General features: G+C 41.8%; 1 protein-coding gene across 5 annotated transcripts in view; it reads left to right on the top strand.

Annotated features, from left to right (window-relative positions):
* Positions 1-15000, top strand: part of npas2 (neuronal PAS domain protein 2) — a 30704-nt gene that overhangs the window by 7244 nt on the left and 8460 nt on the right. For 3 of the 5 annotated variants that reach the window (XM_047808981.1, XM_047808978.1, XM_047808980.1), the window contains exons 2-7: positions 10078-10442; positions 10588-10644; positions 11184-11338; positions 12309-12400; positions 13314-13403; positions 14864-14987. In XM_047808981.1, the coding sequence (XP_047664937.1) occupies positions 10387-10442; positions 10588-10644; positions 11184-11338; positions 12309-12400; positions 13314-13403; positions 14864-14987 (574 nt within the window). In that variant the 5' untranslated portion in view covers positions 10078-10386. The other 2 variants (XM_047808979.1, XM_047808982.1) reach the window with 2 other exon arrangements.

A 15000-nucleotide genomic window follows, 5' to 3' on the forward strand; every position in this document is an offset into this window, starting at 1 on the left:
AAAGAGAACAGCAGGACGAGGAAGAAAGGATACACAGAATGAAAGGAACAAATGAAGGAGAGAGGTAAGTAAGATAAAGAAAAAGAACGTAGAGATAAAAATGAAAAAAAAAGAAGGAAAGGAAGGAGGGATAGTGGAAAAGAGGACAGGATGTGAGGTACAGTGTGTTTGTTGAACTGAATAAACTCCACACACACATTCTGCTCTGCTCGCCGCCTCAGTGTCCGTGGAACGGGATCATGACGTGTGATGCGGTGTTCGCCATGGCAACAGGACATGCTTTTTCTTCTCCTCCACACTGTCACTCCATCTAAGAATGAAAAGATGAATCATTTCAAGTCAATTATTTCTTTTAGGACTTCATCACAATTACAGTACACTTTTGAACAACCTGCGATTTAATCACACGGCCACTGCTCTCTACTCAGCACTGACTACTGACTACTGACTACTGACTACTGACTACTGACTACTGACTACTGTCTAATCAGTACTCTTTACTTTCTACTGACTACTGACCACTGACTATGTACTACTGACTACTGACCACTGACTATGTACTACTGACCACTGACTATGCACTACTGACTACTGACCACTGACTATGTACTACTGACTACTGACCACTGACTATGCACTACTGTTTACTGACCACTGACTATGCACTACTGACTACTGACCACTGACTATGCACTACTGACTACTGACCACTGACTATGCACTACTGACTACTGACCACTGACTATGCACTACTGACTACAGGTTACTTACTACAGACGTGCTGAATTTCTTCCTCAGCATTAGACGACTCATCATATGACTACTGTTTACTGACTACTGACTACTGACTACTGTTTACTGACTACTGACTACTGACTACTCAGTACTCTGTACTGTCTACTGACCACTGACTATGTACTAATGACTACTGACCACTGACTATGTACTACTGACTACTGACCACTGACTATGCACTACTGACTACGCACTACTGACTACTGACTACTGACTATGCACTACTGACTACGCACTACTGACTACTGACTACTGACTATGCACTACTGACTACTGACCACTGACCACTGACTATGCACTACTGACTACTGACCACTGACTATGCACTACTGACTACTGACCACTGACTATGCACTACTGACTACAGGTTACTTACTACAGAATTTCTTCCTCAGCATTAGACGACTCATCATATGACTGTTTACTGACTACTGACTACTGACTACTCAGTACTCTGTACTGTCTGCTGACCACTGACTATGCACTACTGACTACTGACCAGTGACTATGCACTACTGACTACTGACCACTGACTATGCACTACTGACTACTGACTATGCACTACTGTTTACTGACCACTGACTATGCACTACTGACTACTGACCACTGACTATGCACTACTGACTACTGACCACTGACTATGCACTACTGACTACTGACTACTGACCACTGACTATGCACTACTGACTACTGACCACTGACTATGCACTACTGACTACTGTCTACTGACTACTGACCACTGACTATGCACTACTGACTACTGACTACTGACCACTGACTATGTACTACTGACTACTGACCACTGACTATGCACTACTGACTACTGACCACTGACTATGCACTACTGACTACTGACCACTGACTATGCACTACTGACTACTGTCTACTGACTACTGACCACTGACTATGCACTACTGACTACTGACCACTGACTATGCACTACTGACTACTGACCACTGACTATGCACTACTGTCTACTGACCACTGACTATGCACTACTGACTACTGACCACTGACTATGTACTACTGACTACTGACCACTGACTATGTACTACTGACCACTGACTATGCACTACTGACTACTGACCACTGACTATGTACTACTGACCACTGACTATGCACTACTGACTACTGACCACTGACTATGCACTACTGACTACTGACCACTGACTATGTACTACTGACCACTGACTATGCACTACTGACTATGCACTACTGACTACTGGTTATTTACTACAGACGTGCTGAATTTCTTCCTCAGCATTAGACGACTCATTCCCAAATCACAGAGAGCAAAGTGTCCTAAAGCTCAAAGACTCACCTGTGTGTGATATCAGTACGTGTTTTCAGTACTTTCGGTACTTTTAGTAGTTTGGATTTAAGTAGTGGTTTTCAATAGATGTGTGTGTCAGTAGTGTGCTTTTAGTATTGTGTGTTATAGTGTTATATTGTGTGCTTCAGTAAATCTTTGTGGTTCCCTTTCGAGGGAACTCGACGCTGCGTCAGTACTGACGCTATGGGAACGCTCCCATAGCGTCAGCACTGACGCAGCGTCTCGTTCCCTTCTCAGGGACCCGGGTTACATACGTAACCTGGTGTGTTTTTTCAGTGAAGTGTTGTCAGTTGTACGTTTTCAGTAGTTGTGTGTGTTTTAATGTGCATTTTTAAGTATGAGTGTTTTAGTAAATAAGAACTACAGTGTGCTTTCAGTAGGCAGTGATGCACACGGTGCAGTGTGTGTGTGTGTGTCTGTGTGTGTGTGTCTGTGTGTGTGTGTGTGTGTGTGTGTGTGTGTGTGTGTGTCTGTGTGTGTCTGTGTCTGTGTGTCTGTGTCTGTGTGTGTGTCTGTGTGTCTGTGTGTCTGTGTGTGTCTGTGTGTGTGTGTGTGTGTGTGTGTGTGTGTGTGTCTGTGTGTGTGTGTGTGTGTGTGTGTATGTGTCTGTGTGTGTGTGTCTGTGTGTGTGTCTGTGTGTGTCTGTGTGTGTGTGTCTGTGTGTGTGTCTGTGTCTGTGTGTGTGTGTGTGTGTGTGTGTGTGTGTGTGTGTATTCCTCATTCCTGCTTTCCTTAATGTTGATGCTTTTTCTCTGACCTGCATATAGCACACTTTACATAGAGGTAATGAGTGTGTATGCGTTTAATTTGTTTCTGTATTTATAAGTGTGTATGTGTGTATTTAAGTTTTATGTGTGTAGGAGTACAAGTGGATTTTTCATGTACAACTGTGTGTGTGTGTGTGTGTGTGTGTGTGTGTGTGTGTGTGTGTGTGTATTGATGTGTATTGCTTCCCATGCTGACCTACTTTCCCCGTAGCGACCGGTGCAGCATCGCTCCTTGTAGAGAGCAGGATCACTGTTTCTGTGATCATCTCCTCCTCTCAGAGCAGTGCTGCATTTGGCAGAAGGGTGTGTGTGTGTGTGTGTGTGTGTGTGTGTGTGTGTGTGTGTGTGTGTGTGTGTGTGTGTGTGTAGCTGTTCAGATCAGCTGTGTGTTGGAGAAACATGTCGGCTAAAGTGTCCCGGTTAGACGTCAAGAATGCGATTCACCTCTCTAAAGGTAAAACAGAAAGGTGTGTGTGTGTGTGTGTGTGTGTGTGTGTGTGTGTGTGTGTGTGTGTGTGTGTGTGTGTGTGTGATTTTCCTGTTCCTTACTCTGCTATCAGCGAGTGTGTTTTGACAGTAGTTGTGTGTTTTTCAGAAACCATGTCTGTGTTTAATGTGTGTTCAGTACTTTTGTGATTCAGCATATTTTTCAGCAGTAACACTTTTGTGCTTTCGGTATTTTTGTGTTCTTGATAATTGTGTGTTTCAGGTATTCAGTAACATCTTGTGAATTCCAGATGTCTTTTTTAGATGTGTAAAACGGGTAAAGAAGAGATGTCACAGGTTGTGTGTTTTCAGTATGTGTGTGCTCTCAGTGTTTATCAATTAGTGCATTTCCAGATGTGTGTGTTAGGTGATGCAAGATTAGTGTGTTTTCATTATTCAGGTACTTTCAATAAATGCATGCAGTTTGTCATCAGTAATACTAGTGTGTTCTCAGTTCTCAGTTGTCTAGTGTTTTCAGTACTTAAATATCAGTATTGTGTATTTTCTGTTATGTTTAAATCAGTTTTCAGCCAGTATTTTTTTTTTCAGTAGATGTTGTGCTGTCAGTAGCTGTGTGTTTGTGAGTCGGTGTGTGTTTATTAGCTGTGTTTCCGGTACTTGTGTGTTGTTTTGCCCATTGTGTGTTATCGGTACTTTTTATGTACGGTTGTAAACAAGTGTGTACTGTAGGTCTCTGTCTTTCTGTGTTTTCAGTTTGTGTTTGCGTTTCACTACTTTTTTGTGTACAATTGGGATCATTTTTATTAATGACCTTTAGGTAATTTAAGTTTGTGTTGTCTTTTGAGTTTTGTTTTTCATTTATTCATTCATTTTCTACCGCTTATCCGAACTTCTCGGGTCACGGGGAGCCTGTGCCTATCTCAGGCGTCATCGGGCATCGAGGCAGGATACACCCTGGACGGAGTGTCAACCCATCACAGGGCACACACACACTCTCATTCACTCACACACACACACACACTACGGACAATTTTCCAGAGATGCCAATCAACCTACCATGCATGTCTTTGGACCGGGGGAGGAAACCGGAGTACCCGGAGGAAACCCCCGAGGCACGGGGAGAACATGCAAACTCCACACACACAAGGCGGAGGCCGGAATCGAACCCCCGACCCTGGAGGTGTGAGGCGAACGTGATAACCACTAAGCCACCGTGTCCCCCCTTCTGTGCTTTCTGCTGTTGTAATATTAGTTTTTTCAGTACTTTACTATTTGTATATGTCAGTGGCTGTGTGTTTTCAGCGGTCTATATTGTCAGTAGTTTGTGAGTGTGTTACGTTTCCATTTCCATTTTTGTTTAGTGATGACATTTTGATGCAGCCTGATTGGTCAGGTGTTTTCTGAAGTGCCTAGCTGTGACAGGTATATAAAAACATCAGAGGTCTTTTTAAAAAGCAATTCCAGTCAACCTGCCTTTCATTCGCTTCCCGTTGGAAAACATGTGGTTAAGGAGAAACACCTGGTGTGAAGGCAGCCTGAGGACGCAGTTAACAGCTAGAGTGCTGGTTTTACACAGACAGGTCTCGTTTTTCTTTCATTTAACAGCAACAGGTCTAATTTTGATGCCTGGAAACTAAATTAACATTTTGGAAAAACTCCCTGAGATGATATAAGGAAGGAACCTAGAGAGGAACCAGGCTCAGAAGGGATCCCATCCTCATTTGGGTGACTGTTGACTGTTTATGTTCAGGGGAATTGTGCACGAGCAGCTAATAGGTTAGCATAATTTATTATAATTTATCTATTTATTATAGACACTAATATCTTCCTGCCAAAGTCTTCAGAAGTTCACTGATTGTCCAAAGATTGTGTCTGTGAATGAAATGATGGCCTATCTTTAGGACCTTTTTACCATAACCAGTCATAAAATATTATCTAACCCAGCGCATGTGTGTGCAGGGTGTGTGAAGCCCCCATCACCCCCTCACGGTGTCCTTGAGCCTCAGCTGTAGTTTGTTTTTCTCCCTACAGTTTAAAAGTGCTGATGTGGGTGACCTTAGGGTCAAAGCAGCACAGTCATCGAGACAAAGTATGTGTGTGTGGGTTTGGTGTATATTGTGCATGTTATACACATGCTGTGTCTTTATGCCAATATGTTAGGTGAGATCTGAACAGCCATATCTCAGTGTGGCAGATGCAGATGGAATGACTGACTGGGTCTCCTGGGTGATCAGGAGGCTGGCTGGTCCACGCTGTCATCCTGAGCCTGTGTGGGTAAGGTAGGCTGGGTCAACAGGGTCATTAGGAACCTGACTGGTCTACAAGGTAATGATAAGGTACGCTGGGTCAACAGGGTCATTAGGAACCTGACTGGTCCACAAGGTCATGATAAGGTACGCTGGGTCAACAGGGTCATTAGGAACCTGACTGGTCCACAAGGTCATGATAAGGTACGCTGGGTCAAAAGGGTCATTAGATACCTGAATGATCCACAGGGTCACGATAAGGTACGCTGGGTCAAAAGGGTCATTAGATACCTGAATGATCCACAGGGTCACAATAAGGTACGCTGGGTCAACAGGGTCATTAGGAACCTGACTGGTCCACAAGGTCATGATAAGGTACGCTGGGTCAACAGGGTCATTAGGAACCTGACTGGTCCACAAGGTCATGATAAGGTACGCTGGGTCAACAGGGTCATTAGGAACCTGACTGGTCCACAAGGTCATCATAAGCCTGGCTGGGACAACAGGGTCATTACGAACCTGACTGGTCCACTGGATCATTACGAACCTGACTGGTGCACAGCGTTATCAAAAGGCACACCAGGCCACATGGTCATCAGGAGGCTGACATGTTCTGTGGGTCCATTAGAAGGTTTGATTCGTTCCGAAGCCAGTAAGATGGCGGGGCCGAAGGAGCAGAAACAGAGATAAGGTCTGGAGCAAAAGCAACATCAGAACTTGAGCTACAAAACAAGAGAACAAGGACAGGGCTTGAGCTATTAAACTGCATTAGGCTAAATAGTCTGCGTGGCTGGAAGGGCTTGTTTATCAAGTCACGTTCATGAGATTTCATTTCTGTGGAGGTATTGTTTACAATAATTACTACTCTTCCAGCCTTATAGGTGGAGCAGAGCACTATTCATTCATTTTTATTCACATGACCTTGACACTTGGCAGCAAGAGCAAATGCAGCTGACATGATTTCCTTTAACTACACTACACTGCATACTCTGTGTTTAATACAGGTGCAATTATGAAATGCTTTTTTTTTCAACATCATTTAAATCCTTCACTTCAGAGTATAAAACTCCCCGCTTGCAAGACGAGTGCAGATCGAGGATCAGCTCTGCGGCTAACCTCAACTATGACAGGAATATAATGACTGTGATAGATATGTGTGTGTGTGTGTGTGTGTGTGTGTGTGTGTGTGTGTGTGTGTTAATAATAGACTTTTTTCTCCAGTTGAAAACCTAATATCAAAAGTTGCACTGCAACTCACACCTTCCCCTTTTAACCACTTTCTATGTGTGTGAGAGAAAGACGATATTTTTCTATAATCTGTTCCTGGAACTAAATCAAACTATGTGAACACAGTAAACCTTCCTGGACATTTTTGCCTGTCTGGTCACTCTCCTCGCTCTTGATTAAACTCAGACAGCAGAATTAAACTAAACCAAATCTAAACTAGTACGAAAGCTGAAACCGATCAACAACTGGTCGTATTTATCGAGCTCCCGCCTCATGGACATCATTTTGAAAGCGGTCCTTTAGGAGTAGCTTTGAACTTTACTGAAACTTCAGCGTTCTTAAAGAATTTAAGCAGGAAACCGATTACGTCCTGATCCCAAATGTAGAGAAATGAAACCTTTATTGTCGAAGTTGCCAGATCTTTTGCCCTGTTTTCGATGCCAAGCAGCTCACACGACTATCATTCCTGCTAAACAGCACGTTTTATTAAAAGCTGCTGTGGGAAAATGAAAGCCATGCACGATGTTAAGACCCAGAGCCTCTTTAAATGAAGTAGAATTGAGTAAAGTATCAGTGCAGGATCGACGTTATTGAAACGAGGTCCTAGTTATTGGGACGTTATTTGGAAGGAGCCTTAATTTATTCAACCTAATAAGAAGTTTACTGGGATTGAACAGAATGAATTATTTTAATATGTTTTTATTAATACATATCTGGATGGGTAACTAATGAATCATAATGCAGTTATTACATATTTGGATGAGATGTCAGCCACATATTAGCTGGAAGAAGGAGTCTTAATTATGCTATAAATGGGGTCTGATGGGATGTATTTTTGTTTGGGATAAAGCCCGTGTTTATTGGCACTGTGTTTATTGGCACTGTGTTTATTGGGACTGTGTTTATTGGAACTGTGTTTATTGGGACTGTGTTTTTAGGACCTGTGTTTTTTAGGACCTGTGTTTACTGGGAGTGTTTTCTAGGACCTGTGTTTATTGTGACTGTGTTTATTGGGACTGTGTTTATTGGGACTGTGTTTTTAGGAACTGTTTTTTTTAGGACCTGTGTTTACTGGGAGTGTGTTTTAGGACCTGTGTTTTTTGGGACTGTGTTTATTGGGACTGTGTTTATTGGGATTTGACCAAATCTTTGACTGTGTGTTTTCTTGCACCAGTGTTCTTCTTGTATTTTTTGTTGGTTAGAAGTTTAAGGGTTAACACAGAATGTGACAAAAGACCTGTGTGTGTGTGTGTGTGTGTGTGTGTGTGTGTGTGTGTGTGTGTGTGTGTATGTGTGAGAGAGAGAGAGAGAGAGAGAGAGAGAGAGAGAGAGAGAGAGAGAGAGAGAGAGAGAAAGAGTTTGTGAATGGGAGTGGCTGAAATATGGGTCAAACACTTCCTTTTATCTTGCACTTCTGCTAATGTTCTTCTAATACAACGAAATGGCACAGTAAACTGTTCTTGTGACTGAAGCATGGTGAATGTGTGTGTGTGTCTGTGTGAGTGTGTGTCTGAGAGAGAGAGAGAGAGAGAGAGAGAGAGAGAGAGAGAGAGAGAGAGAGAGAGAGAGAGAGAGAGAGAGAGAGAGAGAGAGAGAGAGAGAGAGACAGTAGGAGCCTATAGTATAACTATATATGGCTGTGTATATATCAGCTATATAACTTAAGTGTTGTGTGACACTCAACTGGGCCTCTGTTCAACTCAGAGTGTCATGCAAACACTTAAAACACCCCCCCCCCACACACACACACAACACTCACACATAGCACAGAGATGGAGACTCATTCATTGATGTCTCCAAGCCACAAACCACTGAGTTCATTCAACAACAAAGCCACAAATCTAGTGTGTCAACCAATCAGGAGTCAGAGACGACGCTTGTTTTTTAAGGTAATCAGAGCCGATCATGGGATCCTCCTCATTACGAGTAAATATTGTAACTCGAAACAAACTAGCAGATTTGCTAACAAATACTACAAATAATCTATTTTTTTAATTCTAAACTTATTTATTACCTGCGATACAGTCACAGATTTACTGTCAGCTGCAGTTAACTACTGGCTGTCTGTTTAATGTCTGTTTTGTAATTTGCAAAATCTTCCCTTAATGTTCGTCTTTTTGTGAAAAAGGCTATAAGGCTGTAAGGCTGACTCAAAGTGTGTGTGTGTGTGTGTGTGTGTGTGTGTGTGTGAGTGGAGCTGACCTTATATATGTAAATTACAAGGTTTCTTCTTTATTTATGTATATATTTAATTTCATTTATGTATGTAAATGACATGGGTCGTTTTTTACTTCCTTTCTCTCCTGCTCACTTTTTATTATCTAAAGAGCTGGATGTAGGGTTTCTAGGTCACTCCATGCCTCTCGGATGTAACGTTTCCAGAGCTGCTTATCTGCTTTGTCATCAGATGTTGCTTTTGTAGGTGACTAGTCATTAGTCAGAAATCATCTTTGAGAATAAAAATGCTGCCTACTCCGGCAGCCTCCGTCCACACGGAGCGGTTGCGGGACTGAGAGCGTCGTGTCGTGTGATAGATTAACACTCTTCAAGCTTATCGACAGAAAAGCTTCATGGAGCTCAATAATGATTGGTTTGCATTGAAGATTATTTACAGTCATTTAAAGTTAAAGTTAGATGCGTAAAAACAGGTCGGAAAACATCTATCTGTTATCTTCAGATTTTTCCCCGTTGCCTAGCAACGCTGTTCACGCCGTTGGAAATGAATTGTAAAAGTCTTTAGTATTTGCATTGAATGAAAGTTTAAAAAATCTCAAAAAGGTGTCGTTCTGTTTTGATGTCTTCAAACTGGCTGCAGAGCATAATTATTTTACACACACACACACACACACACACACACACACACTATGCTCTTTTCGTTTTTTAGACGTGATCGGCTTTGACGTAGCTGTCGCATTTGTTCGGCTGTTGAACGAGAGAAAAGAGCGAGAGAAAGCCTGAAGTGGCCACTCTTCTCCACAGCAGTGTGTCTTGATGGGTTCTTTTCAGTCCTGTTGACCCAATTCCAGTTCGATTAGCTGCCATTTTGCGGTGGCCTTGGAGCCAACATGTGTTTGCTACAGCTATTAAACCAAGTGTTTTTTTGTGCACTTGGTCTCATGAACAGCATTAGATTCGATTTGTCCATGTGTGATGGTTAAGAAAAGTTTGATGAGTGTTTAACTAAACAGAAGTCCTGGCTAATAGAAAGGTCGTAATAATAGAAACTCTAAAACTCTTCAATCATAAACCTTATTTTTTTCAGGTCCTGCTGTTTCTGCGACTGGCCTCAATCGAAATGCAAAGGTGACCACCGGAGACGTTAGCATCCCCATCTCACATACGTAAGTTAACCATTTCCAGATGATCAGCTAACCGTTAACCTGGAAACCTCAGCCAGCTGGTGAGGACGAGAAAAGCACCCGAAGCTACATACTAGCCATCACTGGTTTGGTGAAGGACTGGACCTGCTAGCTAAAAGAGTGCAAGTGTGCGAAGAGTACTTGCTTTTAGCGGAAACGCAAATGGGAAATTACAGCCTCCGTAGACGGCCTGGATAGGTGAGGGAGTGAGCATGGACAAGCTTTCCGACTTCGGTGTCCTTTGTCCGTCCAGCAGGAGTGAATGGGAGTAAGTAGCTAGGCGAATACAGCGAATGTCATAAAACGGTGCTAAAGCTCGTACAATAAATGTAATACACACAAGCTGTTATGCAAATGAATGATGCTAATGTAATAGCGACACAGTAATAAATCATGAGCTTTACTTCCTCCAGAACCAGCAGCTGTGTGGACGATTTTATGGACGAAGATGAGAAAGACAGGGCAAAAAGGTAATACTAATCATTTATGCTAATGTAAACTGTTCTCTCTGCTGAGCGCTAATGAGCAATAATCACCCCAGGCTTTGTTCTGTCAATGATCTCACATTTTTTGTTCTTTCTTTCTTGGTCTTTTTTTTTATACAAAAGAACAGCACTATGTACTGTATGTGTGAAAAAGCCTGGGGCTTTATAGAGAGACAGAGAAAGTCAGAAAGGGATGAAAAGTGTGTTACAAAGCTGTGACGTAGACATGTTTCTTGGAAAAAATAGGTCAAGACACACAGTTTCTCAGTAATATTAACTGCTCTGTTCATCACTAACACACATACTCGTTTTTTTTTCTCTTCGTCTTCTCAAAGCCTGACATCTCACATGGTCCCTGTGAGACCATTAGCATCATTGTGGTTTACAGTTTGTTCCATTGAGATTGTGTTAATACCATTTTAGACTCCATTTGTGTCGGTGCCATTTGATGACCTCCTGGAACTATGTTGTATCAAGACAGCTGCTGAAAAGACATAGACACTTTACCATGTTTTTGTGTGCAGAGCATCCAGGAATAAATCGGAAAAGAAAAGGCGAGACCAGTTCAATGTGCTCATTAAGGAGTTGTGCACCATGCTGCAGGGCCAAGGCCACCCACGCAAAATGGACAAGTCTACCATCCTGCAGAGGACCATCAACTTCTTGCAAAAGCAAAAAGGTCAGAGGAGAAGAAAGGGGCAGGGGCCATTTCAGTTCGGACCTTATTGTCATTTTCTGATTTATTGAATTTCTATTTTTTTAATCGCTAGACGTGAGATTTGCTTTGCAGACCACGATGTATACCCTTTTCACCCGGAATAAGAGGTAGTTGGTGTAAATGCAGGGTCAGCCTCTTGTGCAACCCCTGGAGTGTTTAGAAGTTAAGGATGGTGCATGAGGGTATATTCATGATAGGACAGCAAGTGGTACTGGTTAACTCTCCACGTATAGGCTCACTCCGGTTGACTCGAGTCTCTCTTGAGAACTGAACCTTGGATCGTCTGGTCGCAGGTGCTAGGATGAGGCTTTCGGTGAGTCTGCCAAATAGTAGAACCTTTCAAGTACTAGTAGGCTATGTATAGAATTCTGGCACTTGCAATCTAAAGGTTTTTAGAAATATTAATAGAAGAAAGAAAGAGGGGGACACGGTGGCTTAGTGGTTAGCACGTTCACCTCACACCTCCAGGGAAAGGGTTCGATTCCTGCCTCCGCCTTGTGTGTATGGTGTTTGCATGTTCTCCCCGTTCCTCAGGGGTTTTCTCCGGGTACTCCGGTTTCCTCCACCGGTCCAAAGACATGCATGGTAGGTTGATTGGCATCTCTGGAAAATTGTCCCTAGTGTGTGAGTGTGTGAGTGAATGAGAGTGTGTGTGTGCCCTGTAATGGGTTGGGACTCCGTCCAGGGTGTATCCTGCCTTGAGATAGGCACAGGCTCCCCGTGACCCGAGAAGTTCGGATAAGCGGTAGAAAATGAATGAATGAATAATAGAAGAATGAGATGACTCCTAGACTTTCCGTGTCAGTGTGCAGCTCATTTAATCTCGTTGGGTGCCCTAGCTCTAAACAAATCCCTTTCGACCGAGCTTCCAGAATTCCAAAAATTCCAAGCACAAATGGTATAATTTATATGGCCTTCTGATGTCTTCCAGAGATCACGGCGCAGACGGAGACCTGTGAGATTCAGCAGGACTGGAAGCCTTCTTTTCTCAGTAACGAGGAATTTACCCAGTTAATGCTGGAGGTAGAACACACGCCATGTGACATCAGAATACCAAGGTTTTAGAGTTTGGTCATTTAAAAGTCACATCCATTTTTCATTTCCATTGGAATTTTGTTGTGATAGCCACAGGGAATATATCACACACCACGAATCATATCCAAAAGGAACACTACAATCAACAATCAACAGCCTATCACTTGTGCTGAAGAACAAAGATTGTATCACAGAGAAGGAAGTTTCTTTTTGGACATAGTACTGGTCTGTGAGTCAGCAGTGTAGGGGTAATGTTAATAATAATAATAATAATAATAATAATAATAATAATAATAATAATAATAACAGAGAGTGAGAAAAGAGGGCAAATCAACATGCTTGTTAAAAAAGTAAGCTATTAATCTCAAGATTTGAATTGAAGACGGAGATTTGTGCACTTTAGTAAGGCCTTTCTTTCCATATTCACGGTAAATGCCAATCAGATTCATTCCACAGTGGATTTGGATTTAATCATTTGGCCGACGTCTTCATTCAAAGCGTCATACTTGTCCAATCCATCCAAGAGCTGCGCAGTTAGCTTATAGGCCCTGTGGTGGCTTTCTGAAAATTATGGGATTTGGAATCAGCTTTTTGGTCATAAACATAATTTAAGGTCATTACAACTGACCTACAAACACAGGGCAGATCCTTTTCTTATGCTAATACTTAAGGCTAATTTTCTTTACTAGCAAGCTTTTAGTACTGCCAATAGTAAGACTGATACATGGCTTTATACAAATGATTTGTAAAGGTAGCTTCAGCTTCAGATGATAAATCAAACTAACAAAAGTTGACTAGCATATGTGTTTCCTTCATACCTTGTCATAGCAATCTGAACAGAATGACAAATTTAAAGCATGTTAACGTTTTTAACATATTCATTTTCTTGTTCACCAAACAGGCATTGGATGGTTTCCTGATTGCACTTAGGTTGGACGGGAACATCATCTATGTATCTGACAGTGTCTCGTCTCTCATCGGGCATTTACCAGTAAGTGAAGTGGAGGTGTTTAGCATCAGCACAACAGTAATTAGCTAAGCTTTTATCATGTCATATGATGCTAGTTACAGTAAATGTGATTTGATTAAAAATGTAATTATTTTAAAATTTATTTTCACATATTTATTGACAGCTAGCTAGTGTTAGCTAACCTGACAGGATTTCTAATAGGATTGTTAATGTTTACTGTACGGTTAGCTAACTAGCTTCTACGAACTAACCTGACAGAAGCTAGTTAGCTAACCGTACAGTAAACATTACCAATCCTATCAGAAATCCTGTCAGGTTAGCGAACACTAGCTAACCTGACAGGATTTCTGATAGAATTGTTAATGGTTACTGTACGATAAGCTAGTGTTAGCTAACCTGACAGGATTTCTGATAGAATTGTTAATGTTTACTGTACCCTAAGCTAGTGTTAGCTAACCTGACAGGATTTCTGATAGGATTGTTAATGTTTACTGCATGGTTAGCTAACTGGCTTCTATGAACTAACCTGACAGGAGCTAGTTAGCTAACCGTACAGTAAACATTACCAATCCTATCAGAAATCCTGTCAGGTTAGCGAACACTAGCTAACCTGACAAGATTTCTGATAGGATTGTTAATGTTTACTGTACGGTTAGCTAACTAGCTTCTACGAACTAACCTGACAGGAGCTCTTTGAGGATTATTATTCATAAATATTTACATTCTTCCCTGCTAATATTTACTAGCTGGCTAATATATGCTAACATTACAGTATATTTGTGGAAATCTTATCTCTGAGTGCATTCGAGTGCTTTTGAAGCCTCAGAAATGTAAAAAACAATTATTTCATATAGTTCACATACGAATTTGAAGGCACATCAACTGATCCATAGACAAAACGATCTCTTGTTCTTGTTCTTCCTTCTCAGGCAGCAACCTTCTGAATGCAGCTTTTCCACTGATTATAATATAACAGTATTTTGATGATTAGCCCTTAATGTCACATAATTATGATATTATTCACAGAAGCTTGATTCTAGGATGAAGGGTGTCATTATTTTCAGAGCTTGTTTTGGCCTATTAAAGATAAAGGATCACGAGGAGGTACCATTCATCAGACGAGGGCTTTTTTAATAAATCGGACTGAGGATGATAATTCTGCAGATTGTGACTCATGTTCCAGGACGAGTTATGACTAAGAGACCCGTATCTTGTCTGGCTATAATTAGGTGGCACAACCCACACACACCATATTTTCTGAGGGAGTTGGGTAGAATTGACTGCCCTGGAAAGGCTTGTAACATTTTGTCAAGAAATTTGTTCTTTAATACAATTGAAGCTGTGAAACTGCACTTATTTATTAGAAACGTTTAATCGTTTAATCGGAAATCACGATCAGTTGTAATGGAAACAGATGTTTGATTTGATCTCCACTTTCCATTCGACTCAGTAGAGTTAGAGACGATGTTGGTGTGTTTCAGTCAGACATGGTGGACCAGAACATCCTGAACTTCCTGCCCGAGCGTGAACATGCCGAGGTCTACAAACTGCTCTCAGCACACCTGCTCATGAGTGACCCCATCAGCACAGACTACCTGGAGGGCAGTGAGTGTACACA

The sequence above is a fragment of the Tachysurus fulvidraco genome, chromosome 26 (assembly GCF_022655615.1).
Source record: "Tachysurus fulvidraco isolate hzauxx_2018 chromosome 26, HZAU_PFXX_2.0, whole genome shotgun sequence".
Taxonomy (NCBI): Eukaryota; Metazoa; Chordata; class Actinopteri; order Siluriformes; family Bagridae; genus Tachysurus; species Tachysurus fulvidraco.